This window comes from Rhinolophus sinicus, chromosome 3, assembly GCF_057876585.1.
Source record: "Rhinolophus sinicus isolate RSI-liver-muscle chromosome 3, RSI-T2T, whole genome shotgun sequence".
NCBI classification, from domain to species: Eukaryota; Metazoa; Chordata; class Mammalia; order Chiroptera; family Rhinolophidae; genus Rhinolophus; species Rhinolophus sinicus.
The window spans coordinates 91,964,436-91,988,111 of record NC_142503.1 but is presented as its reverse complement, the minus strand read 5'-3'; the positions used below and the strand labels follow the sequence as shown (position 1 = coordinate 91,988,111).

The 23,676-nt window shown below is 50.4% G+C and overlaps 1 protein-coding gene across 9 annotated transcripts in view; it reads right to left on the bottom strand.

The window, feature by feature from the left end:
- Positions 1 to 23,676, bottom strand: part of CUX1 (cut like homeobox 1) — a 346,843-nt gene that overhangs the window by 67,834 nt on the left and 255,333 nt on the right. For 2 of the 9 annotated variants that reach the window (XM_074328374.2, XM_019752708.3), the window contains exons 11-17: positions 18,993 to 19,181; positions 9,673 to 9,731; positions 6,315 to 6,363; positions 5,443 to 5,539; positions 3,760 to 4,431; positions 2,562 to 2,627; positions 1,170 to 1,271 (exon numbers count right to left, since the gene is read on the bottom strand). In XM_074328374.2, coding sequence (XP_074184475.2) covers positions 1,170 to 1,271; positions 2,562 to 2,627; positions 3,760 to 4,431; positions 5,443 to 5,539; positions 6,315 to 6,363; positions 9,673 to 9,731; positions 18,993 to 19,181 — 1,234 coding nt within the window. The remainder of the gene's footprint in view (positions 1 to 1,169; positions 1,272 to 2,561; positions 2,628 to 3,759; positions 4,432 to 5,442; positions 5,540 to 6,314; positions 6,364 to 9,672; positions 9,732 to 18,992; positions 19,182 to 23,676) is intronic. The other 7 variants (XM_074328378.2, XM_074328376.2, XM_074328379.2 and 4 more) reach the window with 5 other exon arrangements.

The window sequence follows — 23,676 nt, the reverse complement described above, 5'->3', positions numbered from 1 at the left end:
AAGCTCCCTCTGCTGTCAGGCTCGAGATCCCAGAAGGACGTGTCCTACTACTCTGGGGTCTCTGGAAGGAGGCGGCTGGAGGGAAAGCGTTGGGACAAGACAGCCGAGAGATCAGGGTTTCCATCCAGGGTCCACCAGTTAATAAGTCTGGGCAAATTGTTCTAACTTTGAGCATATTAATCAGGAAAAAACAGGGTAACAAAATCCACCTTCCAGGGATTGTTCTGAGGACCTAGTTTAAATTAAGTAAAAATGTCAGGCCTGGTTCCCAGAAGGGATCACCTGAGCTCACCCACTGACCAAGCCACACGGGAGTGGGGAGGCCTGGGAGAGGACCCAGTGACCAAGGGAGTAACCAGGTGGTGGCCCATCCTCGGCTGCCACAGCTGCCTGCAACCAGGCCAGGCAGGAGCCCTGTGACCAGGTCCACGGAGGGGCTCTGCAGAGCAGGGCTTCACAGGTACAGGGCAGGTGTGTGTAGGACCCCAGGAAGAGAACTCAGGCACTCAGTTATCTCTCCAGCAGAAGGCCTGAGTTGGATGTACAGCATGGCGTGCCTCTCAATGAAAGCTCAACCAGAGAGATGCTGAAATGTGGGAGTTCTCTCCTCTTAGACAGGGCAGCTCTCGGAGAGCTCCAGGGCCAATTCCTGAGGCAGACTAACTGCAGAGGTGGACATCCATCCAGTAAAATGTCCTGCTCCTCCCCAGCAACACTCATTCCATAAAGCAGCTGTTAAGAATTTAGTTTTCAGCCATTCTTTTTCAGTAGTGTTTGGTTAAGAATATACCCAAATAACAAAAGCCTATACTGCACTTAAAAAAGGAAATTTCATACAAACTACTGGCTAGGAGATTCTAGGCCATGGGTACATTCTTGAATCAATGCTAGGGAATGACATTATAAAAAGAATGGTAACTATTAGCAAAATATATTAGGTTGGTGCAAAAGTATTGCGGTTTTTGCAATTATTAGCCTTTTAAACCGCAATAACTTTTGTACGAACCTAATATATCACACAGACCCACTACTCTCTGTACTTGTCTAAATGCTTAAAGACATGTATTCTATTGTCCTATATATTTTAAAAGTTAATTACTGCTGACCAGAACACGCATAACAGTTCTTCTAAGTTTGGAAGACAGTGGTCAAAGAAGTGGAATCCGTACCAGTTTTCTGCACTTGCAGCTCCCTTTTGGCTTGTTCCAGGATGGACTTGATTGCTTCATCGGACCCGGTCTCGGAGGCTCGGATCCGGGTAGTGATGTTACCTGCAGGAAAAAGCCATGCCAATGACATCAAACCCACACCTGGAACACAAACCAGTGCTGCACGAAGATGTCATTCTGATAAATAGCTCCCGGAGTGGAGGCCAGTGATGGCAAGGAGGCAGGTGTGGCCTCCCAGGTACCTGTACCTGCTGTGCGTGCAACTTCACAGCAGGTACCATGACCCTGTGCAGGAAGAGGCTTCCTGCTGAAACTAAATGTTACTCGGCCAGTGGGACAAGCTCTCACATTTACCCAAGCTGGACACCCATGGGTTGGGAGCAGGGAGAGCAAATTATTTAATCCGGTACACAAAAAGACAAAAGATTAAAAGGTGATGCTTTTCATGAGTCACTTAAAAGCAACTCCAACAACTGCTTTGGCATAGGGCTACGTTCAAGGTTCTGTACGTGTATACGAAGCTGGCATCCCAAAGGGAAAAATGGGAAAGGGGAGCAAAGGGTTGAGGCTGACTGCCTATCAATCATTGGATGGACAAGGTGAAGAGGCTGAACTTAACATTTCCTATCTATTAGCACATGATGCCTTTTAAAAATCTATGACTGAGGAGAGGAGCCTGCAGAAGCCCCTAAAGGACGAGGGTTCAGTCCTTCGGTCACATGGTGATGCTTTGCAGACAGCCACATGGAGATGCACTGAAGCTGCTGCAGCCCAGGGGCTGGCCCCAGTTCTCTCCAAGCTCGGGCACATGCTTTCACTTTTCACTACCTTACTGAGTATGAAGTGCCAGACCACGCCGTTTGAAGCAGCATACCACCGGGACCAAGCCCATTAAAGATGCCACTCCAAGGAGGGTGTAGTGGGGGCTGGCTCGCCAGGGCCCAGAGGAAAACTGATTACGTTTGGAATTTGTTCACGCTGTAGCACTTTTAACATAGCTCAGTTAAAAAAAAGTACAAGGAAGCAGCAGTATCTCATTTGACTTAGTCATGTGATTTTTCTCAGAGCAACAATTGTTATTCTCTCACCTGCTCCTGAGAAAATGGAAAGGCATAATTTGAATGTGAAGGGGGTTGGGATTCTCACTTGGGGACTAATTCTTAGTGGTGGTGCCACTTCTCACCTCTTCTGCGCTCAGTAGAGTGCAGGCAGCTCAGGAGGAAGGGGCTGTGCGTACTTGAACCCGTGCTTTGTTTTATACTTACTAGCTCTGTTTTTCCATCAGGTTCCAGGCCAGAATCACACTGCACAGTTTTAACCCAAATCCACAGCTAAGGACATGCTGCTTCCTAGGTTACTAACTGCAAAGAAAAACACCTGCCTGCAACATACCTTCAGACCCATTTCTTCGTTTCGGTACTTCCTGAAATAGTCTGTTCAGGCTCTGGCCTGGATTCTCTGTTGAAAAACAAGTGTGGTAAGAACAAAACAATCAGGGGGATGGTGGTGTTGACGATATGGGCTGCGTGACATGAAATCTGAGCCGCCTGTCACTCAGGGCTTCCTGTGCAACTTGGGAGCTACTAGAAACTTCTGAGAGGCCCTTCCCTGGCTGACTGGCTGCAGAGGCCATGGCTCTACTGCAGACGGAGATTAGACAGACCTAAGGAGTGGCCTGTGGCACCAATGCCACCAGGGGCAAAGGACGGGGCACTGCCGCCAAGCGAATCGCCCACCAGTCCCCGGGGGACACAGCTCACAGTATCATCCAAGGACAGTCAGTTTCGGTTGACATCACCATAAAAAGCTCAGCGTGCTTTGTGCAAACTGACGCTATTTGAAACATCTCCCTTCTCCATTTGTTCTGAGCCTAAGTGTCAGGATGTTTTAAATGTGTCTGATGAGATTACCTCTCTCTACCACTGCTGATTGAGCGGAATGATCCCCATTTGTTAGAGGGAGGGAATTCTTTCAATTAGGGACGTGACCGACTTTTTATGTTTTTATGGAAGGTGAGGTAGGAAGGGTGTTTTAATAAAGCTTTCATGTATTTTACTCAAGGCAGGCCTTTTGCTCATAATGCTAAACATCACTAACAGAAAGTAAGCACTGGGAGAGAGCTGACCACAAGACACATTCCCTTCTGTGCAGTGGGAAGGGGACGGGACACGTGGTTGATCCACTCTCCCCATGGGACTGTGTGACGAGCGACCCCAGCTGCCGCTGCTGCTCTAGGGCGGGGTGGTACCCAAGGGCTCCTCCCCACGCGAGGCCAGCACCCAGGCCAATCGCACCACTGCACACTAAAAATGCCAGGATGCTGTACGTAATGTAATTCCCCACCCCGATCCAGTACTCAGCACTGAAATGCTAAGCTTACTACATGTGAGCTGCTGAGCAAGTTTCAGAGCCCAATCTCCCTTATCTAACAGCTTCATTAGCTCATGCCAGTTGACCCTTGAACTCTGGAAATGGTAGAACTGAAGAGAATTTTACCTGATGTGATGCACAAATGTTTCATCACACAGACATGCACACACAACTCTGTGATGGGCTCACATGTCGGCGCCAACCCACCAAAGTCTCTCACCTCTTTGTCTGCCTTGGATGCTGCGAAGAGCCAAGATGTTCTGCTCGTCGGAGAGGAACTGTTTCATCTTGTGGAAAGGCTCCTTGCCGCGAACGGTCAGTTTATTCCATGGTTTGGGCCGGGCCAGAATCTCGCTCACTGACCCTTGAGACAGTCCCAAGACATAATGTCCGAAAATGCGCTGTCCAATGTTGTGCTTGATCAACTGCTCTTTCACCTGCCGGGCGATTTCTGCAGTGTCTATCTCCTCGCCCTCGGAGACGCTCCCAGCACTTTCTGACTGGCTGGGAGACGGGGCCATGCCATTTACATCTGGGCTTTGTTGTAATGGACTTTGGGAAGATATGGAGTTTGTGCTGTATGGACCTGTTGAAAAAATCATGCTTGTGCTTCCTGCTTCCTGCATGGCCTTGGAGTAGAAGGACTGCATTAGCTGTCGTTGGAGGAGAGAGTTTAGTGCAAATTTTCCCGTAGAAGCCAAGGGTAGGCTGGGGCTTGCCAGGGATGAGCTGAAAAAGTCTTGAGTTAACCCCGCTGGTGAGAACTGGTGTGTACCATTAGTATTGGAAGCCTGCTCCCCCGTGTTGCGGGGCAACTGAGAAGGAGGGGGGGCCGGCAAAGGTCCAGGACGCCGACTCTCAGGCTGGTCTTTCCCTTTTCTCCTGGCTGACCCTACAAGGAAGGGCAAACATAATGCATTATGGGGGATTCAAAAGGGAAAAAAAACCAAGACCAAAATGCAGTTTGCCCCACAAAAGGGAAAAAAAAGTGCAGATTTTACAAGGGCCAATGAGGTGTGTTGGTTTGTTTTTCAATTGAATTTTTAAATCAGCCAAACAAGGCCCCCCGGAAACAAGCAACATGCATTTCATGTTTGCACCTTTCTTGTACGTTGCAGCCTGGAGAGTCCCCTTCACATAGATTCAAACTCTTAAAGTGACAAGGAGCCGGTACCACACACAGTAAAGAGTTGACAGGTCGCAGGCCTCTGATCGGGCCTCTAGCATTCGAGCTATTACCAGGAGGGCCCCACCTGAGGAGCAGCAAACACTGACATTTTGGGACCAACAGGTTCTCTGACACCACTTGCTCTGAGGCGAATGCACTGTACCGAGTCCACTCGATCGAAGGCACGCACATTTTAAGAATGAAATATCATCGGAGCCCGAGACACTTTTAAACGGTTTACCAGCTGCCAAAACCAGAAGCAGTCAGTGACGCCACCATTTTGGGACGAGCAAAGAAAGGCTAAGGATGGGGAATGCGCTCCCAAGGAAAACCTGACAAAGGAAGAAAAGCTCCACTGAGCCTGGAAGGGCAGGGCTCGCCCTGTCAGCAGCCCCCGGAGACACCACGAGAGAGAGGCCGCACAACTAGGAAAAGATCAGAAAGCCAACATCCTCCGAGTGTCCCTCCTGCTATCTCCTGAAACACTGGCTCTGACTGACCTCCGCAGACGCTCTGCGGCCACACGTCTCACCTTGACCGTCTTTAAGCGGGCGGGGGAGGGAGGGAGAGGAGCGGTGAGGAGGACGAAGAGGAGACCAAACACTCATTATTAGTCAAGGTTCGCATCAACTGGTGATATTCCCGTCATGCATCGGCCCAGACTCACGGTTCACTTTCCTCTTCCTCGCCCCTTGGAAGGGACTGAGCACGGCACGCGACACCCTGTCAACCTACCGCTCAGGTCGCTGTTGGAGATGCGCAGGGCGGTGTTCTCGGACTGCAGCGAGCGGCTCTTCTCCAGCAGCAGCAGCTCCAGGGGCCTGGATGCGTCCTGGACAGGGCAGAGCGGGGTTGACTGCGGCCGGCGCCCTCCTGCTCCCGCTACGCCTGCTCCTACCATTTCCCACCCAACTCTCTCACTTTGACACATATGAAATCTGACTTCCCCTGAAGATGCTTCACACACACGTGGGAAACACTCAAGTTCCTTTCCAAAAGAATTCATTTTAGTTGAGGTCATTTTTCTTTTTCTAGATAACTAACCACTCTCGATTCTGTCCGCCCATTCACGCCGGTCTAAAACCTATGCCTCATCTGGCAACGGGACTGGCTGCCGAGCCACACACCTGTCAGAGAATCACTCACTGTAAAGGTGCCAGCCACCAAGAGTCAGCTGCCTTCTGGGCACCAGGAGCACGATTCCATCTGATGACTTAAATTTTAATTGGCCACCAGGTTACCATGTGCTATTGTCACCCGGCCCCTATAGCCCCTCCATGTGAGGGAGGAGATAATAAAAGTTCCGAAAGCCAGTCCTTTCTGGGCTGATCTTTAACATGGTCTGAAATTGTTTATATCCAAGTCCTTAGTACCAAGTTAAATCACAATTGCACTTGAATTGAGTTACCAGTTTGGAAAACACGAACTTTTCTTTTGAAATAAAGACAATTTGCTTTAATTTGCTTAAACGTTCTTGAGGAATTACTGGTCAGCTACAGGTGACAGGTCTCACAGAAAGGGGAGATGGGGAGGCTCGCCTGGGGAGGAGCAGGGACTGGGGCCGCGCTGACGCTCACACACACGGAAAGCAAAGTGAGACCGTGTACCTGTGTCCCAGCTCCCTCGGACGGTGCAAACTCCATGGATTTCAGAATACTGCGAAGAGCAAGACACAGTGGTTACTTCCGACTCATACCTTCGGTCACAGCCACACTAATGAGCATCAACGTCACAATTTCCTGCTCTCCAGGAATGGAGGAACTGACGACTTTAACAACTTCCCTGGCAGCATAGAATCTGCTAGTGTCTCTAGAATAACTACTCAACTAACAGTTGGCCAGCAAGTTTCTTGCCCGGCATGTAAATCACTCCATATGGAATCACACCAGGTCTGTTCGGAGTATAATTTTAAAGTTGAACACAGACATAACATTGTTGCAAGTGGAATGTATTTGTAAAGTTTAGCAGCAGGAATGAAAGAGTTGGAAAAAGGAAGCCAGAGAGAAACCTCAGCACTCCCGGGCCACCGCCCCAGACGTTCACTTGGAAGCTGGGGTGGGGTGGTGGTGGTGGTGGTATGTGTGTGTGTAGACCGGCAAAGAGCAAGGTCCCACAACTGTGCGGCTCAAAAGCTGGCACAGACCTCTGCAGCCGCAGCCCAGGGAAGGAGCACTGTCGCAAAGGTATGGGAGAGCAGGTTTATTTGTCCTTTGTTCTCCCTGTCACTGAAATCACATCAGTCTCTGGCCTGTTCCAACAAGTCCCACACTGGGTGAGTTCAGGGGCCCAGACTGCTGTTTCCAGCATTCCTTAGCATGGACACTGCTTTCTTCTTGTGAGTCCATCGGGGAGGAAAGGGCAAGTGTGTCCACGTGGGTGCACCCCTCACACACGAGGAGGGAAGGCAAGAATGAGAGCCAGCTGCGCATCCCCGGCATGGCCACCTGTGTTCTCCCAGCATTCTCGAAGCTGTGACTTTAGCCCCTGCCCTCTTTAAGCTCATGGAAGTGTCACCAAGAGAGCACGGTGTGTGAAAATGCCCAGGGCCCCAGGAGACCACCTTGTGCCATGGTACCTCGAGGTTCAGGAAGCAGCTGACAGCTCTTAGTTTCTCTATGGTTGTACTTTCGGGTGGTATGTAAACTAACAAAACAGAATACAGAGAAGCTAACGGGTAAAGCACATGATCTTATTTCATAGTGACCTATTGGAAGAATGAAAAGAACTTGGACCCATTGCATCAGTCTGGAACGTGTCCCTTTTTGGTGGCCATCACGCTGCTCACAACTATATTCTTATCTGAGAGCCTCTTCAGGGTCATGTAAGAGAAGACTGAATGAGTCTCTATGTTTATACTGAAAATACCAGTGTCTCTTCATTTATTCAACAGATATTTACGGCGACCTATTACGTGCACGACACTGGAGAACCAGAACCACTGCTCATCGCCCTGCCAAACACTATGGGCTCTTTCGGTAGAAGACAGAATCCAGACAGCACGGGACAGAGAAAACCTGTGGGGGCCGCGGGAAGGAGAGGCTTCATCGGGCTCGAGACAGGGTCTATCTGTTGAGCAGTCAGAGTTTGAGAAGAGGCTTGAAGGAGCAGGATGCGTAACAGACCACTGGGGGTGCGGGACCCCGGGGCAGAGATGGGCCTGGAATGTGGGTGTGTGTCTGGAAAGGCACTTGGCTCACTAGGAAGTGGGAGACCAAGGACATTTGATCCGAAAAGCCACTGTGTGGGGTGGCTTTTGGATGCTGATGTGTGGTGGGGGCTCGGGTGTGTGGATAGAGCAGAAAGGACTGGCAGGAAGGTGGGCAGGCTGCTCTGGGAGGAGGGTGAGGGCCAGTTGGGCAGGCGGATGGGCGGGAGGGGACAGGCCAGGGACGTGTTGCAGGCCTTAGCTCTTAGGAGTGGAAGCCAGTTCAGAGGTGGGTGTGGGACTGACCTCAGCGTGGGGAGGGTGGGGGCTGGGCGAAGGCCTTCACATCAGTTCCTCTGATTCGACACTAGGAGACTGGACACATTTTCTTTCTTTTGAGGAAGGAAGAAGAGGGAAAGGAAAGGAAGACTGGAATGGGAAGGCAGGTACAGAAGGTCAACCAGATAAAAAATACACATCCCTAAGCTGGAAATGGGGTCGGGAGAGAGTACAGGGCTTGAAGAGGCTGGAGCGGTAGAGAGGTTTAGGGGTCGTCCAAGAAGGTGCTGGCAGAGGCTGCCTGAGGTCAGACGGAGTGAGACTGCAGAGGACTGAAGGGAACCCCTGGAGGCGCCTCACTGGGGGGCTGGAGGTCACGGCTGAGGAAGGCTACTGGACGTGGTGGCGAGAAGGCTGAGGATGCCTTCCAGGGGGCTTTTCTAGCAAACCCGAGGGGACGGAATTAAGAATACAAAGAACAGCATGGAGAGTGGGTGTAGGCTTATTTTAAAAGGAGAAATTAAAAACGTCAGCGAGAAAGAAAGGAGCTGATGGAATAGCAGGAAGAAATAGGAAGGAAGGGAGGCAGGGTCCAGGTGTGGGGGTCAGCCTGGAGAGGCGGGAGGAGAAGCCAGGACCACAGGAGTGATTTCGAGGGAAAGGGGAGAGATGCGGGACAGGGTGTCTGCTGAGGGGTCAGGGCTTAGCTGGGGACAGAAGAGGGGTCCCTGGCGCAGTGCAGAGCCCACAAGCAGCAGTGAGAGAACACAGTCTACTGGGACAGGGTCCACACACCAGTGACTTCCTTGCAGGATGTGACAACCTGGCTGTGGAGACAGGCGAAGCCCAGGGGAGACTGCGAGGTCGGGATGAACGGAACCGAGTGCACAGTGGGGGGCTGCCCGTGGGCTCCAGGCTGGGGGAGGAGGTCATGAGCTCGGAGAGCGTGGGAACTGGGGCACAGGTCAGGACCAGGGTCTGGGAACTGCAGGAGGGTCAAGGGCGGGGGTCGGAGGCAGGAGGGCCAGGCTGTGCACTGGGGCCTGAGGGAATGTCTGAGCCTGAGAATGTGACAATGGGCACTGAAGGGATGATAGGCTTTCAGTTGTTGCCTCTCGGATGGGGAACTGGAGGTTGGGAGAAGAAAAGTCCTGGAGTCCATGCGGCCAGGGAGGCGTGAGGCCACGTGTACTCTTTCAACTGGCAAACGTTTCCCTGCTCTGCTCTGCTTCTGTGTGGGGAACTTACAGCTGAAAAACAAGTTCATATTTTATAATTTCTATAACGGTAATGTCTCCCCTGAGTCTGAGCATATGGACATACTTTAAATGCAGTTTTATAAAGAGTCCAAAGAATTCAGGCAGAGGTCTGAGTGCCAACACCCACAGTGCTGGGAAACTCAGGACACGGCCCAGTGGTGCAGCGTCTGCTGACGCCGAGAGCAAGGACCCGTGGCGGCCCCCTCGCTGGCATGGCGTTTTTAGCAAATGTTCCACTGAGCCCTGGCTTGTGAGTGGCTGAGCAGGCGTCTCCACACTTACTTTAGTTCTTTCTTCACCTCTTCATAGTCAGCCTGTCCTTTGAGTTTTTCTTCCAGTTGCTGAAAACAGAGAGGAACTTTATTAGTTGCCAGATTGAAAAAGGTCGATGGACTGAATGTCTGGACCCCCAATGTCTATATTGAGATCCTAACCACTGTGATGGTTTAGGGGGTGATCAGGTCATGAGGGTGGGGCCCTCAGGATGGCATTAGTGCCCTTATAACAGGGACCCGAGAGAGCCCCCTTACCCCTTCTGCCCTCTGAGGACATGGCAAGGAGGCAGTTAGCAAGGGAGCTCTCACGACACACAAAATCTAACAGTGCCAGGGTGGCCGGATGGCTCAGTTGATTAGAGCACGAGCTCTGAACAACAGGGTTGCCAGTTCGATTCCCACATGGGCCAGTGAGCTGCACCCTCCACAACTAGATTGAAGACAACGAGCTGCCGCTGAGCTTCTGGAGGGGTGGCTGGATGGCTCAGTTGACTAGAACGCAAGCTCTCGACAACAGGGTTGCCGGTTCAATTCCTGTATGGGATGGTGGGCTGTGCTCCCTGCAACTAAAGATGGAAAATGGCGACTGGACTTGGAGCTGAGTGGCACTGGAGAAACACATTGTTCCCCAATATTCCCCAATAAAATTAAAAAACAAAGCATAGATTACATTTGAAAATTAAAAAACAAAAAAATCTGACAGAGCCTTGATCTTAGACTCTTTGCCTCTAGAACTGAACTGTGAGAAATAAGTGTTTGCTGTTTACACGTCCCCTAGTCTATGATATTCTGTTACGGCAGCTGAAATGGACTAAACTGATTTCACTGACTATATTCTCTCTAAAATATCCAGGAAATGCAAACATACCCAAATGAAAGTTGACAACGTGTGGTGTTGTCTTCTGTCCTTTATCTCTGGTCTGGCATTAGTGTGTGTGTCAGTGGACATAGGCACACAGACACACACACACACGGCAATATAAGGTTGTAACGTAAAACTTAAATGTGGAAGGAAAAAGCTTTACAAATGTGGAAAACAGCACAAGGAAAAGGCCACTGTGTATGGAACACAATGAAATAAGCTCTCGGCTTTTCAAAAGCAACATGTGGCTTTTCACAAAAAATGCTTGGTTAGCTAATGGCTACAGTGGGTTGTCAACACCTTTGGGGGGACACTGCTAACAAGAGATACAAGCCCCTCTGTTGCTGAGGTTGTCATCAGATAGGCGTCAGAAAAAAGCATTTGTACTTCTGGATCCCCAGATGTGGAGATCTTAGGAGCGGAGGCCCATTCAGCTGGGTGGTCAGTGGTTTCCCCGACATCGGGAGTCCTGCGGGAACGCCTGCAGCTGACTCCTTGGCCCTAGATGGCCCTTTAGAGGAAAGGTGAGGGGCTCTGGCCTGGGGATCTGGGGCCCAGGGGGGTGACAGCACGTTTCCCAGACAGGATGATGCTCCAGCGTGCTCCGTTACGGCCTGCGTGCTCCCTAGGCGTTCAAGCGCCTGATTCTGCAGAGATCCGCAGGGCAGAGTCTTGCCAGCAAGAACCTCTGGCACAGGACGGACAGCAGAGGTGCTTCCTTCTATGAAGGTGTTTTGGACTAATTTGCTTTTGACGTCCCCCAAATGGAGCTCTGGGGGGGGAAACAGCTTAACATAAAACACGGAGACCCAGCTGGGGGCGGGGTCCCGGTGATTTAGTGTGTTTCTAAGCCTGCGGTGAACAAATCCGGTAGTTGAATCAAAGCACCTTCCCACCTACAGGGATTCCAGTTGCCCTTTTAGGTTCTAGTTGACCAGCCACACGACCACAACCACAGTTTGAAGCCAACTGAGAACATTCTAGAGTCGGGGAGGAGATGGCCATCTGGTCATAAGCCTGAACACTCATTCGCCTGACTCCCACCCCGCCTGCTATTTCAAGAATTCAGGTGTTTTGTAAACAAAATTCATCTAGCCCATCTTTTCCTATTGCATCTGCTGGCAGTTTCGTGCACGCGCGCCTTTGTTTTCCATTGTGTAAACTGCACTGCCCTAGTTCCTTTTTAAGACCTCTAGCCAACATTATGTGTTATAATGGTTTCTCAGCCATAATCAAACAGGGAGTAGTATGCACTCATTTTCCGACAAAAGATTCTCAGAAGGTGCTCATGAAAAAGTGATTAGTTCATTCTTCTCCCTGTAGTGGAATAGCAGGAAGCACTAATGTGCCAGCCCTCCCTCACGAAAGATTATCCAGTGCCGCTGGGATACAAAAACACCTTCTAGACTGAGGAATTCACTGACACTGGACAGTGAACACACATAAAACTTGGTCATGTTCAGCAGTCAGGAGAAAGACAGGAAGAAAGGCGGCAAGAAGGGAAAACACGATGCACTTCAGAACCCGGCTTGGCACTGAGCCTGGAGTCAACTCTGTCCCTTCCAAGCCCGGTGACTTTGAACAAGTCAATAAACTGGTAAAATGGGACAGCAGCGATTACCTTAAAGGCTTGAGCTAAGGGACACAAGGCAAGGACCTGGTGTAGACGTCGGCCTTGTGGGGCCCTCAATGCGGGACCAATCAGAAGGCTTTAGGACTGGAGTCTGTGTAATTTGGATGGATACAAGTACTCACTGAGAACTAAACACCTTCCATTGAAATTTCTGCCACCTACCTGGGTGCAGCTTAATTAAGAACCCAAGACCACATCTGTAAACCTCTGATGACGTGTCTGTCTCGTTGGGCAGACAGCTGGATGGAGGACTGGTGGGGCGTCTCACAAAGCTTGTCCTGACCTGAGAGCACCTGTCCTCACGGGGGTCTCCGTGGAGTGCCATGACCCAAACCACACTCCCGGCACGGGGCTGAACACTGGCCTTTGACATGGAAAAAAGATCAAGCATCCTGAGCTTGGCTCTCTGACCAGAAAGTACCTGGAAAGTACTTTGGAAGACTCAATCTGGAAAGGGCGACAGGTGCTCCAGTCTATTGTTCTCACTGGAAAAAGACTCTTCTCAGATTTTGCTAACACTCACTGGGTGGGCCAGACTCTACGCTTGGTTCTGCATCCCATATGCTATCTGACTCAGTTGCTGCAGAGGCATCCATCTGTCTGCCCAAAGAAAGAAAAAGAATCACTGAGTCCTACAGTCTGACCTTGGCAGAGCTGAGGCCTCCCCACCCACCTGCTGCGGTTCTAGGGGGAAGTGTTAGGTTGGTCCACAAGTAATTGTGGTTTTTGCAATTATTAACCTTTTAAACTGCAATTACTTGTGCACCAACCTAATGAAAGGCTGGTGTGCTGATGCCAGGCCAGTGTCTGCTGCAAGCCTGTGCTGAGACCGACAGGGCGGGGCCAAGGCCTGGCTCTGCCACTTAGATGCAGGCGGACCCTGAACAAAACACTTCACTTCTCTAAGCCTCGGTTTCTTCATCTATAAAATGGGGATAATGGTGCACATGGTACATTGCTGCTGTGAGGATTAAATGAACTAACGCACATCAAGTGCTTGGCGCTGGCACACAGTAAAGAACTCCATAATGGTGGTTATTATTGTTACCCTAGTTATTATTACTTTATCCCTGGTGGGTGGTAGTGAATATAACTAAATTGTTTCTGAAGAGATTCTGTGGTTCTGAACCCAGGGGCTTCGTTTATGATTGTCATCTCCCAGTGTCCCCATTGTTCTGTGGCAGATCTACGGAGAAGGAACACCGATGCCTGGAGCAACCCCGGATGTTAAATGCTGGTGGCAGGACAGGAATGCAGAATTTGGGAGCTGGGTTATCTTCCTGAAAAGGTACTTATCTAAGGAACACCCGGGCTTTATACAGACAGGTGAGAGAAACAGTCAGGTGTCAGAGGAGGCTGCTAGCCCAGTTCTGGCCTGGCTGAGCATGACCTTGGGGGGAGGGCTTAGCCTGTTGGGTCTTTTGCTCCTCACCTGGAAAATGGGGAGGGTGTTCAAAGGACAGTGGTGAAGAAATGTAGGATGAGCAAGTAAGTACAGCTGGCAAGTGCCCCTTAAATATGACTGTTTTATAACAGGTCACATACATTTAGTAATACAGAGCATATATGTGGTTAAAGGAACTTAGTAGGTGCTCATCAAATGTTTCTTGAATTGCTAGAAGAATTATCTATATGAAGTTCTGAAAATCCTGGCTAAGACTCAAATAATAATGGAATTTAATTTAAAAGGCAAAGTATGTTGCTGTGCAGCAAATCAGGCACTGCATTCATAAAAGCTATCTGTCCTGGTCAAGTTATCACACAAGGCTTTCCGTGCTCCAGGGCTGCCAACTTAAGGGACGCCTGGCACGGGAGACTAATGCCACGACCCTTGGGAAGGCCTCCTCCTCCCAGCGGCACAGTGAGGGCTCAAGGCAGCCACACCTCTTTGCAACAAAAGAGCCTGTAGGTGAGAGAGGTGACAGTGCCGTAGTTCGCAGATGGCTCCACCTTCTTCCTCCAGGATGAGCCCGGCCGGGCTCTTAGCAGAGATATCCCCAGACTGACAGCACAGGCACTGGTGTGTGACCCAGGCCCTGGGTTGAGGGGCCACCAGCCAGAGCTGAGCAAGTGCGACTGGGTCGCCCCGCCCAGGGCAGGGGTTTGAGGTAGAGTGCACCTCGTTTTCACTGGAATGGGGACCCTCTCTGGTCTGTGCGGTTCCTCGGTAGGAGCAGCATGTAAGTAAATCTAGGAGCTCCTGCTGCTGGGCAAGGGGAAGAAGCCCAGGGATGGCCAGGTGGGCGCTGGGCACGTGGTACAGGGATGCTAAGAATGCGAGACAGAAAGAGGAGACCACCAAGGCCAGACAGCGGTTTGTGGGGAGAGTGATGGTTGCATTGGAAGGCTTGCTATAGGCGGGACAAGTGTGGCTCTGGACAGAAAAGGAGGAGCCCCTGGATGGCTGTCTTGTCACAGGCCACAGATCACTGATAACTTCCATGAGCTGTGATCCAGGTGTGACCCAGGCATGGACGGATGGCAGCCAACTCCTTCTCATGTAGTGGTGTCATCACAGACCAGGAGGGTCCTAGACATTGCAAGTCATGGTCAGCTAAGGGTGCCACAAGCTGGGGACAGTCTGCAAGCAAAACATCTAGATTTACTCGCCAAGTGACTAGGGGCACATGTGTCTTTCCAAGAGGATTCATCATAGATTCCCGTAAATAATTAGCTCCCTAAGGCGTTTCCAGTAACACCCACTGGTTTACAGCGATGGTGCAGGAACCCATTTGTGACATCCAGCTCCTACCTCAATCCCAACACCGACCTACAGGCCTGGAGCTCAGGGCCCCCCGGTTTCATTGAATTGCCTCCACTGCACGCTCCCCTCGTGTGGGGCCACCTCGCCCTTTGCCCTCCCTGTGGAAGGCTCACTGTCCTCTCCTCACATCTGCTCACACTGCCTTCAAGACCCGACGAGGACAAGCCTGGGAAGCTCGGCCCTGGGCTCTGTCACTGGGACGCTGAGGTCAGACCTTGCTCACGCCGTCCAGGGTCAGTGTCCCCTGATGGCGGGTGAGTGGGCACAGTGGAGGGACACGCATAGGCCTCTCCTCTATGGTCATGGGCAAGACATCACAGGCCGGGGCTCTCCTAGCCTCAGTCACCCCTCCACAGGCAGTGACCACCATCACACCCACTCGCCCAGCCGTGTCACATGGGACGTGGATGTTAGAGCTTTATACCTGAGACGTTTAAGATGCTTGTGAAAACATTACTGAGGGCAGCCTTGGTGCAGGGTAAACACACTGCCTGGTGCGGGAACTTAGGTAACTAAAGAGGCAGCGTCCAGAAGTAAAGGCACTGGAGGACTCTAGAGAAGCAGCGGTCAGTCTTTGTTTCCTGTCCCAAACTCCCGAGTGACACAGCATGCTCCACAGTGGCTCAAGAGGACCCATCAGCACCGGAGGAGGTGGGGTGAGGGTGCAGGGGGTGGGGAAGCAGTGCAGTTTGGAGACAGTCCCGCAGGTGATTTGAATACACCTGCCCATAAATGTAATTTCTCCCTGTGGAGACTGGCATTCCTTTAGCTAGCCTATCTTAATACCATCTTAACATGAAGCTTTTGGTAGCATTATTTTCTGTGTTATAGTGAGCATAATGCAGGTGACTGCCTAATTATACTGTCTCTGTTTTAAAGTATTCCAACAGAATAGCAGCCTTGAAACGGCAGTTGGGTTGTTTCATTAATTACAAATACAGAATTATCCTTTACGAGTGGCACTGTGCTTGAGCGCTTGTCAGATTAGACAGGTAGAAACATCTCCCACTCCTGAGTCTGTTTCCACGTCTATTTAAAGGTTAGAGGATGCACCACTCTATGTGGAGAGTTTTATGGTGAACTTGGCTTGACAAAGTGGAACACAGGGAAAGAAAGACTGGTAAACACCCAACAGTCCATTTATCCTAAAAAAATTACAAATCAATTGTTTAAGTGAAGAGAAGAAATATCAATCACAAAGAGATGCAGAGTTTCAAGGTGCTAGAGAAGGCAGACCAGTTAGTCCCCAAATCTATTCCATTACCGAGTGCCTGCCAGAGTGTACTGGTGGAGGGAACCCCCATAAGCTCCAGACTCGGTCATCTCAAGATTCTGCCCGTTATGCCTCTGCATCCCATCTGTGACCGTCACTAAGCACATCAGCATTTGTCTCAAAGCCACTGTCAATGCTCATGGCAAAGCCACCCAAACTCCAAGACACTGCGACAGCTGGACGCTGCGGCCCCCTCACACCGATCCTAACTTGAGCCCTATGTGTGCTCCAGAGTCCTCAAAGCTGGACAACCTGATCCAAGAGGGAAGGACTGGGGGTGGGGGTCGGGGAGGCAGGAGGAGGAGAGCCCCCGGCAAGTTCAGGTGCAGCTCCTTGCTGCTTCTGAGTGGCCACCACTGCTGGGTCAGAGACCCCTGTTGCAAAAGCATCAGGCTGTCACTTTGACAGGTCTCATTCATAAAATATTTTCCTAATAATTGTATCACTGCTTAGTTTAGACTTGAGACGATAAATTATACACATTAGGGGGGGGTGTGAGTGGAGGTGGGGAGAAAAGCCCTGGGAAGGTATCTCATTCAATTAACCTTATTCCCTTGGGGGAGGCTAATGCCTTTTGTGTGAGGGTTCGATATCAGGGAGATCTTCACTCCTGGCGACAAGGGGTTAAGATAATTAAAATCAGAGAAGTCTTGTTACTAGAGGATATGTTTTGATTATTAGATCAGATGAAGATAAGGGAGCAATAATTTTGGAAGAAGTATTGCTGAATTGTTTCATTAACTGCACAGTATTAAAGAATTCCCCCAAGATATGGATAAAGAACATTAATTTGTGAAAACTGTGTTTCATTTTTTGTGAAGGCAAACATTAAAACCTTAACTGATTTAGAAGAAATTGCTCTATCATGAAAAAATGTAAGGTCTACAGCCTGCCTCTTATGCAGTCATATGCAAAATATATTTGAGTCAACCCCTTTAACTGTAACAAAGGAGAGAAAAGCAAATCATCTAATAATAATGCTAGTGCTAGGGTCAGAAATGGCTATAACATGAGAAAATTTGATTTAATGTAGAAATAAAAAATGAGTACTGGTACTCACTGGGCAGGCTGAAAAGAGAAAAAGACACACACTGGAGAAGGAAATGCCATGGTTGATGACAAATGTGACCAGGTCTCAACCATCTTCCCAAAGTCAAAGACCATCTTCCCAGAGAGGCCCAGGCATCGGCAGTTTCCCGGGCAGTGGGCGAAACCCACCCCAAAGAGGCAAAGATGAAACCAGAGAGGGAAAACTGGGTGCCCCCAGTGCCAGCGAGCTGCCAAGAGGACAAACTTGCTGGGAACTCAGTTCTGGGTCAGAAAAGTGGTCATGTGTTAGGAAGAAAAATCTCAATTGAAAAAAAAATCTAAATGGACCTAACTGCTTTCTAGAATTACTCCATATAAGAAAAGGTTGTCCTGACATTTTTATAACCAATCTCGATCCACTTTGTTTCGTACACAATGACTATACTTGGCGGTCGGTCCCTCATTCATTCACGCACCCCACAAATGGACACTGAGCCGGGCAGAAGGAGGCTCGAGCGGGTATCGCTGAGGCTGGGGAGCAGCATGTGGGAAGCTCTGGCCTGGGAGCTGGCGCCCCACACCCTCGCTCTCCTGTCTCTTCATCTTCAAATAAGATACGCTGCAGAGTCCCTTCTGCCTCTGACATGTTATGAGTTGGGGGTCCCAGGACTATCTTCAAATTATACTAGTACTTCAATCACAAATAAAGTATGATTTAAAAAAACCACAACACTGAAAAAGATTCTGGGTTCTAAATTTGGGGTACCCAATTATGAGAAATACCACGAGGACCTGGCTCTTGGCTGGACTGCTAGGACTCCACGCGGGAGGAAAGAGACCTGCCGTGTGAGGTCCGCGCTGAAGTGACACCCAACTTTGGGCCTCTGTGGTACGTCACAGGAGTGAGGGACACAAATGGCCTGCGGCTTGAGGGCATGGCACACAGGGCTAAGGCAGACGTGCCCTCAGTGTACCTCTTGCTTTCATTTTATTTAGGCACAGGGAAAGCCTTAATTTCAGCGTGCTGGGTCCTCCCGCTGGTGGCTTCCTCCAAAACTCCGGCAAGGCCAGCGGAGCTGGACTAATGGCACGTCTGCACCTTGACACACACTCCACCCCCACCCAAGAAGCACCCAGAATCTCCAGGTCCAGCACTGTGGGCCCTGGTTCTCAGGTGGCGAAGCAGTGCCATGGGTGGGCGGGCACTGAGAATGGGGGTTTCTACCAAGTGCTGCATGCAAGGGATGGCCGGTCAAGAGGGAAGTGCCAACCAGGCAGGAGCTGGCAGAGGGGTTCAAAGTCCACCTTGGGCTCCAGGACTCTGAGGCTAGCTACTTCAAGAGGTTCAAGACTGCCATAGCTGCTGACAACTGCAGATGTGATGCCCTCTAAAAAAGAACCACACTTCTGAGTGAGGTCCCCAGGGGAGCCTCATGCCTTGTTATTCTGTTCTCACTGGAGGGAAAAACTTTTGTTGATGATTAGAGCTCAGACCGAGAAATACCCAAGCAGTCACTTCTGCTTTTATAGGAGAATGATTTTTAACCGTAACCTTTGCAGACCACGAAATGAGAACACCTTGAGCTATGGCCAAGGCAGGGCCAAGAAGGCAGCTTCCAAGAGGAGGCCTCCTGCCATGGCCACTGTCCCCAGTGGGCATCTCAGACACCGGGGGCAGAAGCGGCAGGGTGTCAGTGGGGAGGAGGGCAGAGGTGTGCATGCGTGTATCCAGGCCCCTTCGCCCGCCAGCCCCCCCACACCCTTACTTTGAGTGTGCTGTCCTTGGCACTGAGCTGCTGCTCGAGCTGGGAGATGTGGCTGGCTGAGTTCTCCCGCAGCTTGGTGAGGCTGGCCTGGAGTCTCTGCACGTCCTCCAGTAGCTGGGCGATCTCCCGCTCTTTGGCGGCCAACTCAGCTTCCAGGCTGGAGCGGGTCAGCACCTCGATAGCCTGCTCCTGGGAAAGAGAAAGGAAATGACAAAGCTGCACGGCTCTGGGCAGGCGCTCGGCGTTAGTGGCGCTGGCAACCATGGCAAAGCAGGCAGATGGGAGGATGTGGACATGAGCCTCGCCGTAGACATTACTTCCTGCTTCTGCCGGGATTGGACCTGTGACTGCCCTCCCCACACCGCTTTTCCATCTGCCCAGCGAGCTGCCATAGCAATTTGTCCATTCGACAAGCATTTACGAGTACCCACCATGTACCAGGCATGGAGCAGGGGACAAAAGGGTGGAAGTCCCTCTCTGCATAGGGCTTTCAGTCAATGGGATGCGTGAGACCCATTAAATGCACTTTTTAGTGGCATGAAGTGTGTTGGGTGGTGATAAGTGCCACAGAAAAGCTGAAGCAGGGAGGGGACATGGGTCAGAGTTGAGATGGTGATATTTGAGCAAAAATCTGAAAAAGGCGACAGAAAGAGCCTTGCTGGTGGCTGGGGGATGAGTGCTCCAGCCAGGGGAATGGCAAATGAGAAGGCTCTGGAATGTTCCAAAGTGTTCAGATCTTCTCCCACTAGCTGGCTTCAATGTCCTTTTGGTTCATTACTAAGCTATCTAGATACCGAGATACTGTTTGACGACTGTTTGATTTTCAGAGTCAGCATTTTAAAGTTAAAAGATGCGGAAGACGCACATTTGTGGCTCCTTTGCTTAGAAATTCTGATGATGATTCATGTTCTAAAAACTTACCACTCCCCGATTTGCTCATTGTGGAAAATAGGCAAGAGGGAAAAGGTGTAAAAAAAAAAAGTAAAATTCATAATTCTACTTCTCAAGGACTAAAACAGTATTGTTTTCAAGTTTTTAAAGTAACAAGGCTACTGAATGATTGTGGAAGATTTTCTGTGGGGTGGATGGATGCACTTCTGGGTGTGACCGACTGGGACGGCATGGTCTCTGTGACAGCAGAGACCTGGGCCAGCTCACACCACAGTGCAGAATGCCACCACCCTTGCTGCCATTCGCAGCCCTCGTTGGCAGGGGCATCCATACCATTCCATGCACGGTGTGCTTGTCATGGGGTTTTCACATTTGGGGTCAGCTAGTCACCCAAGGAAATAATTTTTCACATCTCTCTCCTAGGAAATTAAGGCCTTTACATTAAAGTATGTGAAGTTTTGTGTGCAAAGAAGTGACTCCTTCCTGTTTCTGTGATTTGTGTAATATCGTAAAATAAGATTTACATTTCTCCTGACTTCTGGCGAATCTGCTCATGGCCCTGGGGCCCCAGTGAGCATCTTCCCGCCAGCTTATTTAAAAGGTACATGCTGTCCGGACCAGTTCCGTTCAGAGTGTGCTCCCCAGACTGCGGCCAATTCACAAATCGTTGCCGGTACACAGTGACACAAGCACAGAAATTGAGGGTAAGTGTTTAGAAATGTTTATAGCAGTTTGACATTGCTGGGACGTTTTTATTGCATTTTATAAAACTATCAGTCTGTGACTGATTGGAAATTTAAAAATCAAAACAGAACTGTCCTTCTCCACAGAGAGTTTGGGAAGCACCACCCTAGACACCACCGGCTGGACCAAGGTCAGAGGGCCAAAGACAAGTCCTCCAGCAGTGGCAGTGGGTCAGCGCCTAAGAGAAGAGCGAGAGAAGCACGTGGAGGTGAGCCCTGAGGGGGGCACAGTGGAAGACGGCTAGTGGATCTCGTCAGAAGGAAGAGGGGCTCCATTTCAGGGTGGGGACACGGGTTGGAAAGGGCAGGGAGCAGGGGAGCAGGGCCCGATGCTGAGAGGCCAGCTCAAAGGAGGGGGTATGTCGGTGCCTGCTAGTGAACGCTCAGGACGTGTGGCGGCTGGCTTGGGGGAGCAGCGAGGGGACTCCAGGGCAGTGATATCCAGGCAGGCCAATCTCATGGTGGATACAGATTGAGCCATGTTACCTAATTTAACTTATTTACCGATTGTCCAATCTGTGGCATGCCAGCCATAGAAACTGTTCCAAGTGCTCTTAGGGAAAGAGTCTATAAAACAAGCCAAAAAGTAATCGGGTGTTTTCAACAGGCAAGTGCAACTTACGAGACGAGGGACAAGTGGTTCTAATAATATATATAATGGCAGCTTGTAGTGCTGACCCTGGGCCAAGGATGGGGACCTGGGGGTAGGCAGACCCAGAGGGCCGTCGGCTCCACACCTGGGGCCCAGTGTGGTCTGGCCACAAGCTGACTGTGCGACCTTGAGCACATTAACTAACTCAGGAACCTGGGCCACAGATTTCTCATCCACAACATAGCAGAAATCACTCATGTCTTGCAAAGTAGGTGAGACGATGTAATATACCCCAAGGCCTTGGAAGTAAGACAGAAAAGACCACCCTACTCGAAGCCCAAATGTGGCTCACTCCCGTCACACAAGGGCATCCTGGTTGTCCCATCATGAAGACACATGGAAAACTAAGGAAGTTTTGCTTAGTGGGCCCCAGAAATGACCAACGGGCTGTGGGTGGAGGGAGAGGCGTGCGCCTGGGTGATAATGGCGGGGGCTCTCGGTCTGAGTGCGCGATGGAAGGAAGTTGTACGAGGGAACAGGTGCTGAGAGGAGGGGTAGCTGTTCCAGCTGCAGGGAGGGCGGCGTCAGGCGGCTCAAATGCTGGTGAGATCATTGCTGGGGTGAGGCGTCCCTGGAGCCCGAGGGCCGGGACCACGGGCTCCTTCCTGTCTGTCTAGGCCTCAGCTCAGCGGCGCCTAAATCACTTGGGCTTTAGCAAGTATATGGGTCCCAGGCCCCACTCTGGAGACTGTGGTTCAGGGTTCTGGAGTAGGGCCCAGGACTCCCTGGTGATTCTGATGGGGTTTGGGGTCAGGACCCTGATGGCTTCACAGCCAGGAGAGGATATTGGGAATGATTTGTAGTGTCTAAAAACACTAAAAAAAAAAAAAAAAAAAAAAAGGGCAGGGCTTAAGATGACAGTAACAGAGGTGTTTTTCCAAAGGGAGAAACGAATGTAAAAACAAGTTCCTGAGCAAGTAGCCCATTAAGTTTTGTCCCTTTGAACCGTTTGCCTCCCCTCTCCCAACCTGCTTGCGTGAAATATCACAAGTTGCGTAACTGTTTAGTGAGCCCTCCCACAGGGACTAGAACACCGAGGCTGAAGTAAGCTAGATGACGATCTCTTTTATCCTGCAGCTACTTTCATATTAAATATAAATGAGATGCAGAAGCAATACTCAATATGAGGAAAACCTAACTGTGAAATGATGGTGCACCTAGCCCAGCCGAGACACATACTTGAAGTCAAGGCTAATCTTACTGTTATTTACTCCAGCGGGGGAAAGAGGAGGAATGGGAACCTCAGCTTTCCTTCCTTCTCTCATGGCCACCTCTATTCCTGCCAACACCGAGTGGTCAAAATAGGCCAGATCTATCTGGTGTGTGCACTAGATAGATGCACCTGCGAGACAGACAGGTGTGTTTTCGAATATTATGGCTTGTTTAGGTTCAAGAAGGTGGCCTGGCGTGGTGCACCAGAGCCCTGAACTAATAATATTTGTCTGTAAATACCTGACAAAGGGCCTGCATATATTCTGTCCCATTTAACGCACATGAAGGTGGGGTTAGCTGGATGTGGGGAAAAGAGTAGACTTTGGAGTAGGGAAAATTTAGGATTAAATGCCCATTTGATAATTTTCTAGCTGTGTGACTTTGGGCAAATCACTTAACTCCTCTGAGCCTAAGTTCCCTTCCTTGTAAAATGAGGGTAATAAAACCTGTCTCTCCTGACCATAGTGACATGAGGCAGGAATGAAGTGACCACATAAAACCCTAGCACGGCCCCGAACGTGGAGCAGGCACTCTCTGGGTGGCGGCTCACTTTCCCAAACTGGCAATTCCAGTTAGACACCCATCAGATGGTTTTGGCCTTCGCTACATCCATGGACTCTACTGTTCCCTGCTGAGTTCTGCCAGCCAAGCCCAACAGACATTTGCCTGCGGCCCAGTTACCTGTGCTCACTCCCTGGCAGGGCTGCTCCTGGAGCCTGAACCTGTGCCATGTAAACACTGCACTTCACCGACGGTGAAGTGTTTAAGCGCCCTGAGGAGCCACAACTTACTCTGCCGGCAAAAACACCCATTTCTTGCTGAACTGCTTTGGTTGCTTCAGTCCAGGATGGTGCCAGAAATCCTTTCAATCAAAGCATTTAGCTCAGGAGCCCTGTGTAGACACGTTAGATGGACGGCTTTCTCCAGAGGAGCAGGACTGACCACAGAGCTGGGAGAAGCGGTACTGACTGCGTCCGGGGGGGCTTCCTCCCGCTACGGCGCTGGGTCCAGTCCAGGTACAGTTGGATGAGGGGACGGTGACAGAGCCAAGGGGACATTTCAGGTAAAATTAACACCAGAGTCCATGAAGTACAAAGGACGTGATGGTTCCTTAAATGGAAAACTTTTCTCTGTCTCCCGAGACACTTAAATCATGTTTTATTTAATGTTAATTTAAAGAAAGGAA